This window comes from Panthera tigris, chromosome D3, assembly GCF_018350195.1.
Source record: "Panthera tigris isolate Pti1 chromosome D3, P.tigris_Pti1_mat1.1, whole genome shotgun sequence".
Lineage (NCBI taxonomy): Eukaryota > Metazoa > Chordata > Mammalia > Carnivora > Felidae > Panthera > Panthera tigris.
The window spans coordinates 93,081,795-93,100,982 of record NC_056671.1 but is presented as its reverse complement, the minus strand read 5'-3'; the positions used below and the strand labels follow the sequence as shown (position 1 = coordinate 93,100,982).

General features: G+C 46.8%; 1 protein-coding gene across 10 annotated transcripts in view; it reads right to left on the bottom strand.

Moving 5' to 3' along the window:
- ATP9B (ATPase phospholipid transporting 9B (putative)) overlaps positions 1 to 19,188 on the bottom strand; it is a 250,847-nt gene that overhangs the window by 124,316 nt on the left and 107,343 nt on the right. For all 10 annotated transcript variants that reach the window (XM_042961538.1, XM_042961540.1, XM_042961539.1 and 7 more), the window contains 2 exons: positions 14,070 to 14,150; positions 2,354 to 2,429 (listed from right to left, as the gene is read on the bottom strand). In XM_042961538.1, coding sequence (XP_042817472.1) covers positions 2,354 to 2,429; positions 14,070 to 14,150 — 157 coding nt within the window. The remainder of the gene's footprint in view (positions 1 to 2,353; positions 2,430 to 14,069; positions 14,151 to 19,188) is intronic.

Here is a 19,188-nt window from a genome sequence, read left to right as displayed (position 1 = left end):
CAACTTGTAATCAAGTATAAAGAAGACACGAGCCCTTAATTGCTCACATTTTTAAGGTTTTTAACTAAGGTAAGGATGTCTTAAAATACTTCAAATTAATGAAAACAGTTTGCATTTTTTAAATGTCCAAACACAAATTAAAATTAGATGTGTCTTATTTAAATTTTTCTGAATGGATGGTTTTAGAGCGACAGAAATACTTTCTTGGAAGACAAAATAACCCTGGGCAAACTGAAGTCTGCACATCATGGGGCAAGAAACGGTTCTCAGGACGGCAAGCGTATCTGATGCCTAATGCGTGCACCGCCAGGGTGCACAAGCAGGGGCCACCGGTGAAAGGTCACCTGGAGAGAGGGCAGGAAGGCGGGTACAGGGAACGAGCCTTCCGGTCGGGTGCTTCTCTGTCTGTGGGGAGACAGGCCACAGTCCAATACGCAGGGAACACAGGATCAAATAAAATGAACGGTTTAAAAAGAGTGTCTTCAATATGACGGGAACAAAACAGAACGTAACTCTAGACAGAGAAAATGTAAAATCTGTGACCGACGTTAGCTAACGTGTGGTATGTTGTAAATATTTGTCTACAAACTATAAAATGCTACAGGCTGAAGGGTGACCGCTGTGGAGGACAGCCACCTGGATTCAAATCCTGACCCTGCGACAGCCCGGCCGCGTGACCACGCTAACGTGGGCCTCTCTGAGCCACAGTCCGTGGCCCGTGCAGCGAGACGAACAAGGTGAGGCTCGGTGATTCTCGGGGGTCAGTGAGGTGAACAGGAAGAAACAGCCACGCGGAGGAAGCGTGAGCACAGGATTCGGAGATCTCTCCTGGTGACGGTGCCCCCTCCACGGTGACTCCAGGGGCACCGTGAGTCTCCCCTCCCCGAGGCCTACACGGCCCGAGACCTGGCCTGCGCCCCCTGAGGCTCTCCTGCGCGTGCTATCCTTACTTCCTCTTTCTCTTTATTTTGAGAAAATTTTTAAAATCCATCAGTATGAAAATCCTGAAACACCTCATGGAATTTCTATGAAAATTGTCCCGTATGCCGTCACCCTTTCTCTGGGACATGTAAGGCAGTGTATAGCCAAGTCCCCGTTGACCCTCCATTCCCTAAAAGGTGAACACGTACCCACACGGGCCCTCGCGCACACGCGCACAGAACCGCCCTGCGTGTGTGGCCGTCTCTTCTCCGTGCGCCAGGCACGCGGACATCACCCTCTTCGGCCCACGGGGCACCAGGCCCTCAAGCGGCTGCGGGTGCGACAAGAATCCTCCCACACCTTTCCGCCCCCTCGTCCGGTGCACCTGTCTATTCCTCAATCTAAGCCCCCCCCTGCTCTCACCAGGTAAGGACTGAGGCGTCTATGATTTCGGGGCGCCCTCTCCTTCCCTGTGGCACTTCACACAGCTTGACGTGGCAGCCTCACTTTAGCAGAGTCTCTCTTCCTTGCCCGTGAGCGCCCGAGGCCAGGACCCGTAAGCACTCCGCCCCACGCTGCATCACCAGCGCCCGGCCCGGAGAGGGATTCTTACAAAACCACCAGAAGAGCGACTGAGCTCCCAGACAGGAGGGCGGCCAGCGTCGGGCCACAGGTAAGACACACAGCCCTCCCCTGATCGCGTCCTGGCCTCCCCACCCCTACCAGCATCCTTCAGGCTTCCTGCTTCTCAGATTCGGTCCCACTTACCACTGGCAAGTCGACTACTTTTCTGGAAAGCTGATCATCATTTAGATTTCAATACTCCAGAGATCTTCACTTTCCGAAACGTAAATTTAGGTGACCTTCCTGTTCAGCCACTAGGAGTACTCCAACATCCTCCAATTTCACTCAAAAAAAGTGAAGGACCTTTACCCTGGCCCCCAAAGGCCCAACATGAACTACATCCCAAGGTCCCCCCTGCCTCATCTAATACTTTCCTCCCCGAAAGACAACCCACCACAGTGGCCTCCTATGAATTCTGCGGATGACTGAGGAGGAGTTGGAAGATCCCTCAAAGGCCACCATGCGCCCCGGGCCCTGCCCCGCCGCCTCTCGGTAAGGACCACGCGCCCCGGGGACACCGACAGGCTTGCCAAAGAGAGTCCTCACGGCCAGCAGAGCGCCCCTGCCCCGAGGCACGGAGAGCAGGCACACTGCTCGCGGCGGCTCTGGGCCCTGCCCCTCAGAGTGAACGTGCCAGGTGGCACACGGGCCACAGCCAGCGCTGGCCTGGGACGCACAGCCCCAGGGCCTGCCCCCGGCCCCCAGAGCATGTTGTTACGGTCCCTGTGTGGGACAGGCACTTCCAGAGACACTGCGCAGAATCTCCCTTGTGTGAGCGTCCACGCTAACGTAAGAGCTTACTTCTTACCTGACGCCACAATGGTGTTCGCCCACAGTGTATTTTCTATGCTGAGACTTTCATGAATGGGCGGGTCACTGTCTTCCTGTTCAGATAGAAAAGGAAGAAAATGGCAAGTTAGCGACTTTTTTACGTTAGATATCCACAGTGATAAACCCGAGTGCACAAGCCGGCGCACTTACTGAGCGCTGGGACGCACTGCAAAATAAAGTGAACAACGAGGGACTTTAGACAGGGGATCCTGGGAAGACGGCAGAGCAGGGGCCCCGGGAATCTCTCCCCCCGAGATGACAACAGCAGGGGCGGAACCTGTGTGATGGGGCTGCTTTGGAACTGTGGACTCTGCCCGAGGCCTGCCACGTGTCCGGGAGAAGTAGTCGATTTTGGTCCATTCCAGCTCGCAGCACAGCAGCACCTGCCCGTCCCGCGCCCCAGCCATGTGGCAGGCAGCCGGGCACGTGTTTCTGGAGCAGCCCGCAGAAGCCAGGTGGACGAAAAGGACCCTGTCCCCCAAACGGCAGGAGGCCACGCTCTGACCACACAGGTGCGGACTCAGAGGCTGGCGGCCATTGCTGTCACCCCTCCAGCTCCAGCTCGAGTGACTTCAAGGGGATAAGTGCCCTCTTATCCCCCTTTTGTTTTCCACTTTTCCCCTTTTGGGAGCCACACGTTAAAGACTAGGACATTCCAGAACAACTGCACACATGGGGGAAAAAAACCAGCAAGTGACCGTGCAGGCCCAGGGAAAGGCTCGGAAAAGACCTGAGAAGACATTAAATGTAGGCCGACCCCCGGCACAGAGACAGCCTGTAATAATTAAAATAAACCAATAAATATAATGACTAAAAACCCAGCAAAACCTGAGGGAGAGATTTTGCCTTCTAGAGTTACCACATTACTATCTTAAAAAAAAGTTTCAACAATAGCAAGGCATTAAAAAACATAAATAAAACAACTCAGAAAATGACAGCTGATTAAAAGGAAAAATTACAAATCAAGAGAAACTATCCCTGAGAAAGACCTGATGTCAGATACACTAGACAAAGACTTTAAAAGAAAAGTACTGAATAGGTTCCAAGAAATGAAGATGTGGAGAAAGCCAAGAAAACAATGTGTGAACAAAATGTAAATTATCGACAGAGATAGGAAACCCCAAAAGAAACCAAAAGACACCTAAGAGCTGAAAAGTCCAATGACTGAAATGACAGTTTCCCTGAAGATTCACGGCAGATGTGATGAGGCAGGGGGGTCAGCAAACCCGAAAACAGAGCAACGGAAAGGACCGAGTTTGAGAAAGAGAATGAAAACACGTTGAGGAAAATTAACAGGCCTGACGGACTGTGGGGCACCAGGGACCAAACCCATAAACGGATCGTGGGATCCTGAAAGGGGAGGACGCAGTGAAAAGGGCAGAGAACACATGTGAAGAAACGATGGGTGAAAACACGCCGAATCTGCTGGAAGACGGGAATGTAAACACTGCAGAAGTTCAACCACATCCAAGCAAGATGAACTCAAAGAAACCCACAGAGACACGTTGGAACTTTGTCTTCTAAAAGACAAAGACAAAGAGAGAATCTTGCAAGCAGTTTAAAAAAAAAAGCGGCAGCAGCAGCAAACCATCACACACAAGGGGCCCCCGATAAGGTTATGTGCAGATTTTTCATTAGAAATTTGGGGGGCCAGAAGGCAGTGTGCTGACTGATTCAAAGTGCTCGAAAACAGCCACAGCCACACGCACGCACACTCACGCACACGTCGGCCAAGAATCCTAGATCCAGCAAATCTGTCCTTCAAACGTGAGGGCGACATCAACACCTTCCCAGACAAACAAAAGCTAAGACGGCGTGTGAGCGCTGGACCTCTCCCGCAAGACCTGTGCCGGGCGGTCCTGCAGGGAAGGGACGGGACGCCGTGACTGGAACATACACGGAGAAGTAACACCCCAATAAAGACAAATAGGCAATTATAAAAGCAAGTGTTAGCATAACGTGCTTGGTAGCTGCCCTTTTTGTTCTCTATGCGATTGAGGAAACTCATACACAAAAGCTAGTATTGTCACTTTGGTCTGTACTTCCAAATCTTGTTTTCTGCATTACTTAAGAGGCTGGTGTTAGGAGAATTATTAGCCTATGTTTTTAGGCACAGAACACATAAAGAGGTAATTGTGTGACATCAGCAAACACAAGGGAGGGGAAGGAGCTATACAGAAGCAGAGCCTCGGTATGCTATTGAACGTAAGTTGGTACAAATTCAAATTGGAGTATTTTATCTTTTAGGATGCTAAATGTAATCCCCATGGTAACCGCAAAGAAAACAGCTATAGAATATACACAAAAGGAAATGAGAAATTTAAACGTTTCACTACAAAAACCAACTAAATACAATAGAAGACAGTAATGTAGGAAATGAGGGACAAAAAACCTACAAGGCATTTGGAAAAAAAATGAACAATGACAGAAGGAAGTCCCTTCTTTTCAGTAATTACTTCAAATATCAATGGATTAAACTCAACAATCAAAAGACAGAGATTGGCACAATGGATAAAAACACATGATCCAACTCTATGCTATCTACATGCGGAGGCTCACTTTACATCCAAAGACACAATGAGGTTGCAAGTGAAAAGTATGAGAAACATATTCTATGCAAATAGTAAGCAAAGTAAGCAGATGCGGCCACAGGAATATCAGACAAAATAAATATTAAATCAAAAAAGGTTACAAGAGACATTTTATATTATTAAATGTTCAATAGGGCAGGAAAATTATAAACTGTGCATCTAACAAAAACTATAAAAATATATGAAGCAAAAACTGACAGAATTTAAGAGTATTGAAACAGCTCAGCAGTAATAGTTAGAGACCCCAGTACCCACTCACAATTATGGCCCCAGTATCCCATTCACAATTGTGGCCCCAGTATCCCACTCACAATTATGGCTGGAACCATCAGACACAGGTAAGTAAATAGAAAACTCAGCACAATAAACCAACTAGATCTAACAGACATACAGAACACTCCACCCAGAATAGCAAACACATTCTTCTCAAGTGAACACGGACATTTCCCAGGACAGACCTTATGTTACAAATGAAGTCTCAACAGATCATCATACGAAGTATCTACTCCAACCACGATGAGATAAAGTTAGAAATCAGTAACAGAAAATTCACAAAATTGTGGAAATTAAACACTTTTAAACAACGAATGAATTAAGAAGAAATCACAAAAGAAATTAAGAGATGCTCAGACACAAATGATACTGAAAGTACAACTTACAAAAACTTACGAAGTGCAACGTAAGTGGTGCTAAGGGGGAAACTGACAGCGATAAACGCTTATATTAAAAAAGAGGAAGCTCTCAAATCGATGACCTCACTTTACAATTATGGGACTAGAAAAAGAATAAACTAATCCCAAAGCTAGCTGAAGGAAGGAAAAAATAAAGATGAGAACAGAGACAAATGAAATAAATAACAGAAAAACAATTTAAAAAATGAATGAAAGCTGGGGCGCCTGAGTGGCTCAGTCAGTTAAGTGTCTGACTTTGGCTCAGGTCATGATCTCGTGGTTCATGAGTTCAAGCCCCACGTCGGGTTTTGTGCTAATAGCTCGGAGCCTGGAACCTGCTTTGGATTCTGTGTCTCCCTCTCTATCTGCCCCTCCTCTGCGCACTCTCTCTCTCTCTCTCTCAAAAATAAATAAACATTAAAAAATTTTGTTTTAAATAAAAAAATTCAAAAAAATGAATGAAACCACAAGTTGGTTCTTTGAAAACATCAACAAAATTGGCAAACCCTTAGCTAGGTGGACTAAGAAAAAAAGAAGACTACTCAAATTACTGAAATCAGAAACCAAGGTGGGGACACCGCTACAATTCTACGTTAATAAAATGATTATAAGAGAATACATTAGCACCTGTGTGCCAAGAAATTTGATGAAATGTGTGAATTTCTAGAAACACAAAACCTCCCAACACTAATCATGAATAGAAAATGAGAAGAGACCTATATCTAGTTAAAAGACTGAATCAATAATAAAAAATCTGATACAGAAACACCCTGGATCCAATGACTTCACTGGTGAAATATACCAAAAATTTAAAGAAAAAGTAATTTCCATCCTTCTCCAACATTCCAAAACATTAATGAGGAGGGACATCTCCTAACTCACTCTATAAACCCAGTGCAACCTTGGTACCAAAGCCAGACAGAGACATGACAAGAATAATAAACTAGAGATCAATATCCTTTATGGTCACTAATGCAATAATCTTGTAATACTAGCAAATAGAATTTAGCAAAATATTAAAAGGATTATACAGTATGACCAAGCAGAATGCAAGGTTGGTTCAAAATATAAGCCAATCAATGTCATACCTTACATTAACAGAATGAAGAAAAAAAATCCCCATGAACATCCCAACTGATGAAGAAAAAGCACCTATTCAATACCCTTTTATGATTAAAAAAAAAAAAATGAATTCAACAAACTAGGAAGAGAAGGGAACTACCTCAACATAAATAAAAGCCATATTAAGGGCATTTGTTGGGATGAGCATGGGTGTTACATGTAGGTGCTGAATCACTGGGTCCTACTCCTGAAACCAATACTGCACCGTATGTTAATTAATTATACTTGAATTTATACAAATTTAAAAAATAAAAATAAAAGCCATACATGAAAAGGCCACAGAGACTATCATCCCAGGTGGTAAAAGACTGAAACCTTTTCATCAGGATGCCTATTTTCACTGTATCTATTCACTTTGGAACATAGTACTCGAAGTTCAAGCTACAGCAATTATGCAAGAAAAAGAAATAAAAGCCATATGGGTAAGAATATGTAAAATTACTTGTCTACAGATAATATGACCTTAAAAGTAGAAAACACTAAAGATTCCACAAGAAAACTCTTTGATTGAACAAATGAATTCACCAAAGTAGCAGGATAACACAGTCAACACACGAAAATGACTTGCATTTATATACACTAACAGTGAACAATCTGTAAAGTGAATTATAAAAACGATTCCTCCTAGCACCAAAAATAATAAAATATTTAGAAACTAACTTGAAAGACCTATAAAATAAAAATTACAAAACGGCTGAAACAATGTAAGCAAGACATAAATAAATGGAAACACATCCCACGTCCATGGATCGGAAGACAATATTGTGAAAATGTCAATACTACCCAAAGTGATCTATAGATTCAATGCAATCCCTCATCAAAATCCCAATGACATTTTTTTTGCAGAAATAGAAAAAACCCTCCAAAAATTCATATGGAACCCCAAGGGACCCCAATATCCAAAAACAGTCTTGGAGGAAAAAAAAAAAGAACAAAACTGGAGGAATCACACTTTCTGATTTTGAAACTTACTACAAAGCTACAGTAATCGTAACGCTGTGGTGCTGCCATAAAGACAAACATGAAGACCAATGGAATACAATGAACCCTTGCATATACGGATAAATAATTCTTGGTGAGGGTACCAAGACTTTACACTGGGGAAAAGAGTCTTCCAACAAATGATGCTGGGAAAACTGGATATCCACTTGCCAAACAGTAGAGCCACCCTTCCCTAATACCACATATAAAAGTAACAAAACGAATCAAAGACCTGAACGTAAGACTTACAACAACAAAAGCGTTAGAAGAAAACACAGGACAAAAGCGTCCGACTCTCGACCGATGAGGACATGATGCTGAGTGAAATAAGCCCGTCATGATTAGACAAATACTGTAGGATTCTAGTTACACGAGGCGCTTAGCCAAAACCATCTCAGAGACAGAAAAGAGAATGGTGGTCGCCAAGGGCTGCAGGGAGAGGGAATTGGGAGTTAGCGTTCAGTGGGGACAGACTTTCAGTTTTACGAGATGAAAACAACACGGAGGTGGATGGTGGTGAAGGCTGCACGACACTATGAACCTACCTGACGTCACTGCATTGTACACTTAGAAACGCTTAAGATGGGGGGACGCCTGGGTGGCTCAGTCGGTTAAGCGACCAACTCTTGATTCGGGTGCAGGTCACGATCTCGTGGTTTGTGAGTTCGAGCCCCGCACCGGGCTCTGCGCTGACAGTGCGGAGCCTGCTTGGGATTCTCTCTCCCTCTGCCCCTCCCCCGCTCGTGTGCTCTCGAGTGTGCGCTCTCTCTCTCAAAATAAAACAATTTAAAAAATGCGTCAGATGGTAAACTTTATGTTATGTGTGTCTTACCTTAACAAAATGAAAAAAAAAATCACAAAAGTAATGGAAATTTAAAAACGAAATTACAAGTGGGAAGAATTACTTTAATGAATTCATTTTTTGGATATTTAACTTCAATATAAAGTAATTTAAAATTTTCACTAAACTACTACATGTTCTCATTTCTCCACAGAGCAAACTAAAATTATATCTTCTAATACGTAACTTAATAACACCACAGCACTCCTGGAAAATTGTAAAATATTATCACAGATATATTATAAACTAACGTATCGACATTTATTTAGTAGGTGTGGCCAAATAAACTCCTTGCCTGGCGCTAAGGACACGGGTTATGCTTTTCAAATGTATGTATACTCAGGGGAGAAAAAGTGTATCTGTGTTTTATTTTAAAACTGAAACATGTATGTGTCTGTCTCTGTAAAGGCAACAGTTGTGTTTAATTTCTCCTTAATATTATTATCACACCAGAGACTTTCCATCGAACCAAATCTCAAGTTGAAGCTGCACGTTAGCAATGACCACGCGTGGCTGTCAAGCACAGCCACGCGCCACAGTCACGGCAGCAGTAATGCACGCTCCAGTTATCTTTATATTTTCGCGTTTATGTTCAAAACCTAAAATAACTGTCTAAAATCTGGGACCTTTCCCCTTAATCTGAAGTCCCCGTCTATAAAGTATTGTAACTTTGGCTATGGAACATTCCAGAATAGGGAGTTACAGAAGTCCACAGCCTTGCACCCAGAAGTTCCGCGGGGAAGATGTCCAGGGTGGTGGCCAACTGCCTGTACGTCTCCAAGAAGTGACAGGTCCTCCGCCATCCTGAGTGCTGTGTGTCTCCCTTACATAATGCCACTCTCTGTAGAAGTGCTTTCTATTAAAAATTGATAATCTGGTGTAGGGATATATACCTTAAGATCACAAAGAAATCAAAATTATTTGGGAAGGAGGAAAGAAATTAAAATTGTCAAAGGGGCGCCTGGGTGGCTCAGTCGGTTAAGCGTCCGACTTTGGCTCAGGTCATGATCTCGTGGTCCGTGAGTTCGAGCCCCGCGTCGGGCTCTGTGCCGACAGCTCAGAGCCTGGAGCCTTTTTCGGATTCCGAGTGTCCCTCTCTCTCTGCCCCTCCCCCACTCATACTCTGTCTCTCTCTCTCTCTCTCTCTCTCTCTCTCAAAAAACAAACAAACAAACAAAATGAATGTAAGAAACAGAGGTTTATGCTCCTGGTGTTTTCCTTCTATTCACTCATCAAACCATTTCGAAGTGATATAAATTCTGGCCATTTTGCTAATTACATGGAATATCCTTTCTAGATATTTGGTTCTCTAATATAACTGATCCTCTGATTTATTCGTGAGGCACAAAATCTAAACCAACCTGACAGTTCCCAGAATATGTCCCCTAGAACTGCAAACATCTGTCAGGTGACATACCGGGACTTAAATTTAGTCCAGGGACGGGGCTCCACCCACAGGTGCCTCGCAGGCACGCGACAGCAACACCAGCAGCCGGTCGGCCTCCTGGATCCGAGCACTGCGTTCAGTGTCTCCCCTCACTGCTTTACGTCACCCCAAGAAGAAAGCCACCCCCGGACACAGAAGTTTTCTCAGCCTCCAGACCCGGATGCCGTGCAGGGTTCAGGACACGGGTGGCTGCCGTTCCTTAACAACCCACTCGTTTCAAGAGCCGAGGCGGGCATTTAATGCTGCCTCAGTTACACCCCGTGTGAAGACGAGAGTTCATTCGATTCATTCAAACACGTGGGGTGTCTAAGCAGAGCCCACGCTCGGGTGAGACACCGCAGCCTGGGGTTCTTACGACGCCTAAGCATATTCCAGCCCTGTGCCTCGGGGACTCCAAGGCCCCTGCTTGTTTCTCCCACAGGAAAGTGCCAGGCTGCCACGTGGGCCCGTTTTTACAAGCAGCGTAGCCGTTCCAAGTAGACATGACCATTGCCTGAGAAATGAATAGCCCAAGAAAACGGAGTTTTGCCTTGGGCCTTCATGATTTTACAGAAAGAGCACCAACTTTCAAAGGAGAACTAGGTGGCGTCTATGCATCAACTGTTTTGTACTTGAATCTGTAACTGAACTGAAAGGACTGACTTCCGATCCATTCAGAGATGGTCTCAGAATGCGACTCTGACAGACACCGTCAGACAGAAAGCTCTGTTAGTCTCATTCCTGCTTCCCAAATACGGTCCACATAGCACATCTTTAAATTATGTGTTCATCTGGGCATTTCAGCCACAACCTAGCAAACTGAGCCTGTAACTTCGGTCAATCCTGCCAAGTGCTGCCTCGCACACTTATCGTTTAAGGTGTGAAACGAACGAACACTTTTTAATATGAACTCTGACTCATTTCCACTGCCTCGTGGCAATTGCTATGCTTATCTAGGCAACCACGGTGGCGACCCTGACCTTCCGAGCACGGAGCAGGCGTCCCCGTGGGTCCAGGAAGTGACTAAGTCAGACAGCAAAGGAACGCGGAGCCCCTCCCCCAGGCGCGCCCGTGAGGACCCTCGGCCGTCCGGCCTCTGCTGCGCGGCTCCGCTCCTCCTCCTCCAGGCCGCCCGCCTGCAGCTGCCAGTGCGCCCGCGACCGCGCAAGGACCACAGCGTGACCGCGGCGGTCTGCCACTCTTCCGGCTCCCTGATGACGACGGAAGTAGGTTTAAACATGCGTGCCGCTGCCGGTCGCCTGGTACGGTGTCCCCCGCTGCGTCAGACCCGAGAGGAGTGAGGGCCTTAAAAACTCCACACGAACCACAGGCCATCTACCTAAACTGCAGAGAAAGGTTCTGCGCCATTCCGTTTCGGGAGTTTAAGCCGGCTCTCCCTCTACGTTTCCACGACTATCTAATCATGTGAACGCATCAGTCTCTTTCTCTCACAATTGTGCGTGAACAGCACGGTATCTATGCAGTTTCAATTCTGGATAACGAGGAAGGATTTTAAACTTTTTCTAATATCAAGAAAACCACTGTAAGACATAGCTCCTTACCAGTCTCACACAGGACAGAATAAACACTGGGAAGATGGGAAAGAAACGATCTCCGAGGAACTTTCTCCCCGGGTTTCTGCCTCCTTAATGTTACAGTTTGCCAAGATGAAATTTGCTTTGGGGAGGGAGAGAGCAAAAGGATACCATTTGAGGCTGTTTTTTCCGCATTTAGCAAACAATAGAAATTTGCTTTTTAGAAGGGGAGTATTTTGACTGGAAGAGACCTGAACAAGGACGTGTGCTCTGGTTCTAAGAAATTACAGCAGAAAACGTATTTATAAAGAAGCTTGAATGGTGTTAATGGCCCACAAACATTGCTACTGTTTCAAAACTGGCTAGTTTTAAACTCTAAACTTCAGAGAGAATTGCTTGGTCCTGAACAATAAGCAAATCAATTGTGCCACTAATAATGACACGAATCATTTCTGTAACTCAGAATGTCACACAGTGAGCAGCTGAGGTCATCCTGACATGACTCACAAAGCGACGACCAGACTCCGCGCAGGCAGCAAAGTACGTACTACATGCACTGCCCCAGGGCACGTGAATTAATTTGCTCTGATTCTTATTTAATTACTCAGGCTGATACAAAGTGTATATTGTTTCCTCTGTGTATCATGCTCTGAAAAAGGAACCTAAGCAGGTATCACTTCTTCAAACGTTGACTTTATACTTCAGTAGGTGAATTCCATTTTCTGGTGGCGAAACCAGCTACTCAACACGGTTTCTTTCTTTCCTCCTTTTGGAAAGACGCACACAAAAATGACAATTTTTCTCCTTAAACAACCTAGAACGTGATGACGTATCTGAACGGAGTGAAACAAAATCTTGTTGGAAACACCCAAAGGAGACCGCGGAAGGCGGGTGGTTGAACCACGCGTATCAAGAACGTGCCAGAATTCACACGAAGTACATGTAACTTGGGTGAACCGTGGCCTTGATGAAGTCAAAACCCCGAGACCAACCGCCCGTGTGGCGCCCTGGCTCTGGGGCAGACCCCGCCATTCTGGACACTTCTCCTTACAGAAAACTGCAGTTTGCAGTCTTTTCCTTCTCCGAAGCGTGCGGCCTGATCGGTCCGGGGAGGCCGGGGGGACATAAATGCACGTGACTGCCTGGGATCTTTTACAAGCACCAATGTCATCCTCTCTAAGCTGGAAATCCTGAAACGGCCTCTTCCTTCTTTCGACCAGACCTTGGGGATGGAACCTGGCTGCCCTTCCCCATCCTTCTTTCCCCCACCCCGCACGCTCACTCGCGCGCACACACGCTCAGTCACACACTCCGCCACGCACCACGTGAACTGCGCTTTGCAGCCTGGTCGTGTTCGGCCACACTCTCGCACACTCGCACGGAACTCGGTGTGATTCCGCACATCGTCTAGCAGACACTTCCAGCTCTTAGCAAGCAGTAAGCAAGACAAAGCTGGGAACCGGGAAGGAAGACGGCAAATAATTTTCCAAAATATTAACAGTGGCTAAGCTAATAACTCTTAATTTATTGTACTAATGAAGCCCTTTCGTCAGGCTTTTTCTCACATGTGCCAACTCGTCTTTAACTAGAAGTGCTTTTTTCCATAAATATTTTTGCAAAAACACGAAAGATCTTGGTTTTCTCCAGACCTCATTATACACTTCCTCATGTGTCTCCACCAACATTTCAAACATGCTCTTCTCACTGAAGCACATGTAATAACAAAGTTACAGAACAACGACCATCTCCCCCACAGGCACGCCTGTTTGCATTCCCATAATTTGCCCACCATCTCCCCCACAGGCACGCCTGTTTGCATTCCCATAATTTGCCCATCGTCTGACACATAGTAAGTGCTTTCCCAACAAGGACACCTGCTCACCTGGTGTGTGACCAAGAATGAAACGAAGCTGACTGCACCAACAGAAATCTTTGTACAACAATTGCACCAATTAAAAGTAAACTCCAGTCATGTACTAAAACCCCTTAATTTTTATCAGGCATTTATAGTATCAGTGTAAGCTGCTAAATCCAAAGTTACTGAGTCATCCAAATCCTGTCAATAACTGGGGAGAAGGGACTTCAAGATAGAGTAAAACACCTCAATACTGAAAAGGGAGTTCAACGAAACGCACGCGTCTATGCGAGCAAATGAACACGCACACGCCCATCCACACACCCGCTTACTAAGATCAGGCGACGATGTGGCTATTCTAGTGTATTAACTATAACACAGAGTCGAAGCTGAAATGGCAATTTCAGACTTCATCTTACTGACTCCTAGTATCTTCAGGGTGAAGACCTCTTCCAGAGTAAATATGCTAAACAGAAACACGGTCGTGAGCGCGTCCCACACGGAGACTGGATACATGGAGATTTGAGAACTGGAAACATTCTCTAGGCTTTCCCACTTCAGTTCAAAACTTCTGTTTTAATTCTCTAAGTACTCTTTCAAATGTAAGGTTTGCTATTTTTAACTTATATGCACAATGAATATATTTGTATTTAACAAAAGACTTAACTTACCCTGGTAAAGGTGCCTTCAAAACTGTGAATATCCAGTTGTGGCTTCTGAGCATAAACATAAGCACTGATTGAAAAAAGGTCCTGGAATACAGAATATCCGAATTAATTACACGATAATTAAGTAAAGTTACATGCAAAATTTTCAATTACCAACTAACATTTGTCATGTATTGTTATCAAAAGCGACGGCCGATTTTCCTGTATTTCGTGCTCACGTATTGTTATCAAAAGCGATGGCCGATTTTCCTGTATTTCGTGCGCCAACTCCATGGGTCAGGATGCAAGGGCAACTAAGAGAAATCATTCGTGAGCTCAACAGACGTGCGGCAATTTGTCTTGATTCTAACACACCGCTGCTGCTTAATGACAGGTGTGTGTCAAAAGCACGTGGGCGATACTTACACGACACCTACCGCCTGCGGCTGCCCCACGGGCCCAAGTTTAAAGGCGAAGGTATACTTCCCATCTGTATGCTTTGAAGTTTTGTCAGACCGTGTGTGAGTATTTAGGAGTTAGTGGGTACCAAAGAATTTAGTGAGATTTAAGTAAAGCTCACAATTCCGCAGACGTTTTATAAAACAACCTAGCAAATCCTAGATTTGTTTACATGCTCTTCTTTCAGCAGCTACTGCATTTGCTATACACAACTGCTTTCCTTACAGCCATGAGCGTGTTGCATTTCTCCCATGTGCCTGAACCACATCCCCATGATCTGTATTTGTAAGACTGTACGGGAAGGCTTCAGCTATCCACACATCACAGCGACTTTCCCAGAACTGGGGTTGAAGTAGGAAAGAAATGGTTTAGGATATTCCATTCGCTGGCAACACGGAAGTTTAAATAGCTAAGTCTCCAGAGATAACATCTTAAGCACCTCATTTTAAGACAATTATTAAGGTATTGACTTAGAAAGTTTAGTTTTTAAAACTCTCTCTGTATATAATTTTAAAGTTATAATAAGTGAAATGTACTGAAAACAAATTTCAAGTTTTTAATGGTGCATGATAGTTTTTACTGGGAGATCACAAAGGGTTTACAACACTGGAAAGTTCCTCGTCTGTTTGGACTTTGGCAAAACCAAAACCCACATGGGACTCTGACTGCACTGGGCACCAGACGGCCCAGGGGAGAGGGACCTCGTTTTTGTTCTGTGTGGTGACACCACACACCCTAAAGTGCCCAGCATATAACCGACACTATAAGACAAAACCCCAAAGCACACATCGTAAGTTTGTTACCATCCAAATGTGCTAGTCTGTTTTTCACACCGAATCACGTGAACACAAATAATGTTGTACGTGGGTGAGTTATACCCACGAATGTAGATTACGCATAGCCGAGTTCTTCAGAGTAAACTAATAAAGGTCTTTTAGTTCTTGGTATTTCACTTGTGTTTAAAAATATAATCTTAATTGGCTGTCAAAAAGCTGGACAAGTACAACACTACACAGAAACTTAAGAAATCTGTCCTTACGACAGGCCTGAAACGTCAAGGACACAGCAACGAGGAGGCCCAGAACCCCAGCCCGCTGTGCCCCACACGCCTCGGCAGTGCCCTCACCTCTGCGTCCCCCCAGACCTAGTCTCCCTGCCGCCCTCTGAAGGCAGGCTGGCTTCCCTTTCGGTTCCGTGAGCGATCTCCTCAGCAGCAGCAGACGGCACAGGCGCCTGAGGATAACTGAAAACCCTCAACCACAGTCGAACGCACTTCTGAGTTTAAGGTGAATTCTGTAGTGGAAACGCGGGTTTGATACAACAACCCAGTGAATACGGAAACAATTCGTGGAAAAAGAGAGAACTAGCCACTCACACAGGAACACGTCAGACTCAAGCTCACTGCACAGGAAGGTAAAAGCTGTGGGCGGTGGACCTTTGACCAGGGTGGGCTTCCCGATGGGACCCCGCAGAGGGAGGCCGGAGGGACCCCTGCTGCGCACCTCCACCTTGCCCTCAAACTGTCCTCGGAGCAGGGCCGATGCCGGGTCTGCAGCACAGCTCTCACGGCCCGGCCGGGAAGTCGCATCATTTGAAGCCTGGACTCACAGACCCCACGTGCCTGCACCAGACTCCAAGCTGGATGTGACGCCGTCCGCCAGGGCTGTTCCGACCATGGCACGAGCAGTGCCACGCCGAATGCAGGCAGAGGCTCGCAAACACAGCCTGGAGCTGCAGCCGGTGCAAGAATTCAGACCCTTGGGAGGGATGTTAACCACAGAAACCACCTGGGCGTGGGCTGGGCCGGGGTCGCCTGAGCTGCCCACGATCAAGGGCCGGTGCTCTGGTGGGCCACGTGAAATCAAGATGCTTCTGGTACCAACGTGTGACCCCTGCCCAAGCTCCAAGAGGACGGCCCACCCCTCCTGGTGACCCCTCCACGGCCCCATCTGTCTCGGGAACATCTCACCGCTGCTGACTTGTGGTTGGCGTTCCAGATCAGCCATGGTCTGCAACAGAGGACCATGAGCCTGACCCCACTTCCCTCACCTCCCTGCACGTGCACATTAGAGTAAGGCGGTCTGATTACTAAGTGCCACTGTCCCAGAAAGGGAATGGTCTCTTCTGGGCCACTCCCCAGTAAGAGATCAGGACAGAAGGGGGAGCGGGGGGCATGTAAAGGCACTGTGAAAAGGTTTGAAGATTCAGATTTCCTCTTGGCCAATTCCTAAACACAACGTGTCTTCAGGATTAAGCTATATGAAAATATTTTCCTGGGGCGCCTAGGTGGCTAAGTCGGTTGGGCCGGACTTCAGCTCAGGTCATGACCTCACGGTTCGTGGGTTGGAGCCCCGCGTCGGGCTCTGTGCTGATGGCTTGGGAGTCTGGAGCCTGCTCCTGATTCTGTGTCCCCCTCTGTCTCTGTCCCTCCCCTGCTCACGATCTGTCTCTCAAAAATAAATAAATGTAAAAAAAAAAAAAAAAAAGTTCCTGTAAAAAATGCTTTGTGCCTCCTGCATAAAACCCTTCCGGCTCAAAGTCTGGGCAGGCGACATGAGGCCTGCAGGTGGCGCAGCAGAGGCCCTGACACCGGGCAGGAGCACGGGGGAGGGTAAGGTCACGGCTGCCGCTCACAGCTGTTGGCAGGCCCCCCCTCCCGCTGCCAGAGACTGACATTTGAGATTCAAAGGGGCTGCGGGACCGAGAGCAGCGGCTGCTGGGGTCTCCCACTCAGACGTGGTGCTAACGGTGGACTGCGTGGCTCTAGAGGCCGCGGCCAGGCCTCTCGAGGGAGCCGGCTGCTCTCCCCCCGCTGCGTGAGGTTCAAGGGCGATATGGCTGGCACTCCTCCCGGAAGGACACCACGGCCGAGGGGGTGGGCTGAGCCGAGACAGGAACACAGCCGACTTGGGAAAGGCCTGCTCGCACGCAAGGCTGGGTGGGGTCTGGCAACGTGCCTTTCAGGCCGGTCCCCACCACTCCCAGATGAGAACCTCCCGAGTTCAGGAAACCCGGTTCATGCCGAACACCTGCTTCCCTCCGGGAGTCTGGCATCTGGGCACATGCCTCCGTGAGTCCCCACTGTGCTCGCCTGATAGGGCCGTTTCACACGTGTTCTCCCAACGTGCTGCTGGGGTGTGCAGCCCACCCCGCGTGAGGCCACTGGGAGGGGCTCTGGAACCCGCATGTTGCTTCCTCCAGATTCGCCCCACGAGTCCTTCAGCTGGCTGTCTGCGCCCGTGGCCTTTCGCTGGAATAAATCGTGGTCATGAGGAGGACTGTGTGCTGAGTCCTGGGGGTTCTCCTAGGGAATCATTAAAACTGGGGGTGATCTTCCCATGTTTACAGCAGCACCACTGACAATAGCCAAAGTGTGGAAAGAGCCCAAATGTCCACCGATGGATGAATGGATATATATATATATACACACATATACAGTGGAGTATTACTCGGCAATCAAAAAGAATGAAATCTTGCCATTTGCAACTACGTGGATGGAACTGGAGGATGTTATACTAAGTGAAATTAGAGAAAGACAAAAGTCATAGGACTTCGCTCATATGAGGACTTTAAGAGACAAAACAGATGAACATAAGGGAAGGGAAACAAAAATAATATAAAAACAGGGAGGGGAACAAAACAGAAGAGACTCATAAATATGGAGAACAAACTGAGGGTTATGGGAGGGGTTGGGGGAGGGGGGATGGGCTAAGTGGGGGAGGGGCATTAAGGAATCTACTCCTGAAGTCACTGTTGCACTATATGCTAACTAATGTGGATATCCATTTTAAAAAATAAAAAATAAAATTAAAAGTGAAAAAAAAATACCATTAAAAAAAACAACTGGGGGTGGTCCTGAGGCACCTGGGTGGCTCAGTCGGTTAAGCATCTGACTCTTGATTTCAGCTCAGGTCATAATCTCACAGATCGTGAGGGCGGGCCCCATGTTGGGCTCTGTGCTGACAGTGGGAGCCTGTGTCGTGTTCTCTCTCTCCCTCCCCTGCTACCCTTTCACCACTCGTGTTCACTCACTCTCAAAATAAATAAATAACCATAAAAAAATTGGGGGTGGTCTTGAAGGTCCCCCAACACAGAGAGTTTACCATTGTTTGAGTTCTGGTATTCATCTTTTGTTACCTGTTTTATTTTGGGTTTGTCTCAGAACCAACGTTTTAGCGTGGCTGCCGTATCTAGACAGAAAACCACAGACTCGCCAAAAGAGACAGAGGTCAAAGACTGGGGCAACCACAGCAGCTGAAGAGTGATGGTGCAGACAGGGACCTGAGACAGGAGAGTGCCTCAGAGGGGCCCTGACTTCTGGCATCGTCTCATCCTGACCCCACACAACCCACACTCGGGGTGGGTTTCCAGCAGCCCCCAACTTCAGGAAAGATAGAGTTCAGAGTTCGACTTCAACCAAGTTAACTACCACTTAAAACAAAACTAAACACAAAACACAGCACTCTTCAGAAGGACATAAGACCATCCAGAATCTCTGCATTTGGATGCGGAAGAAAGAATCCAAATTTCTAGACCTATGAAGACGCAAGAACACAAGGTCTGGGGGCGCCTGGGTGGCTCAGTCGGTTGAGCGTCCGACTTCGGCTCAGGTCATGTTCTCGCAGTGTGTGAGTTCGAGCCCCGCGTCGGGCTCTGTGCTGACAGCTCCGAGCCTGGAGCCTGC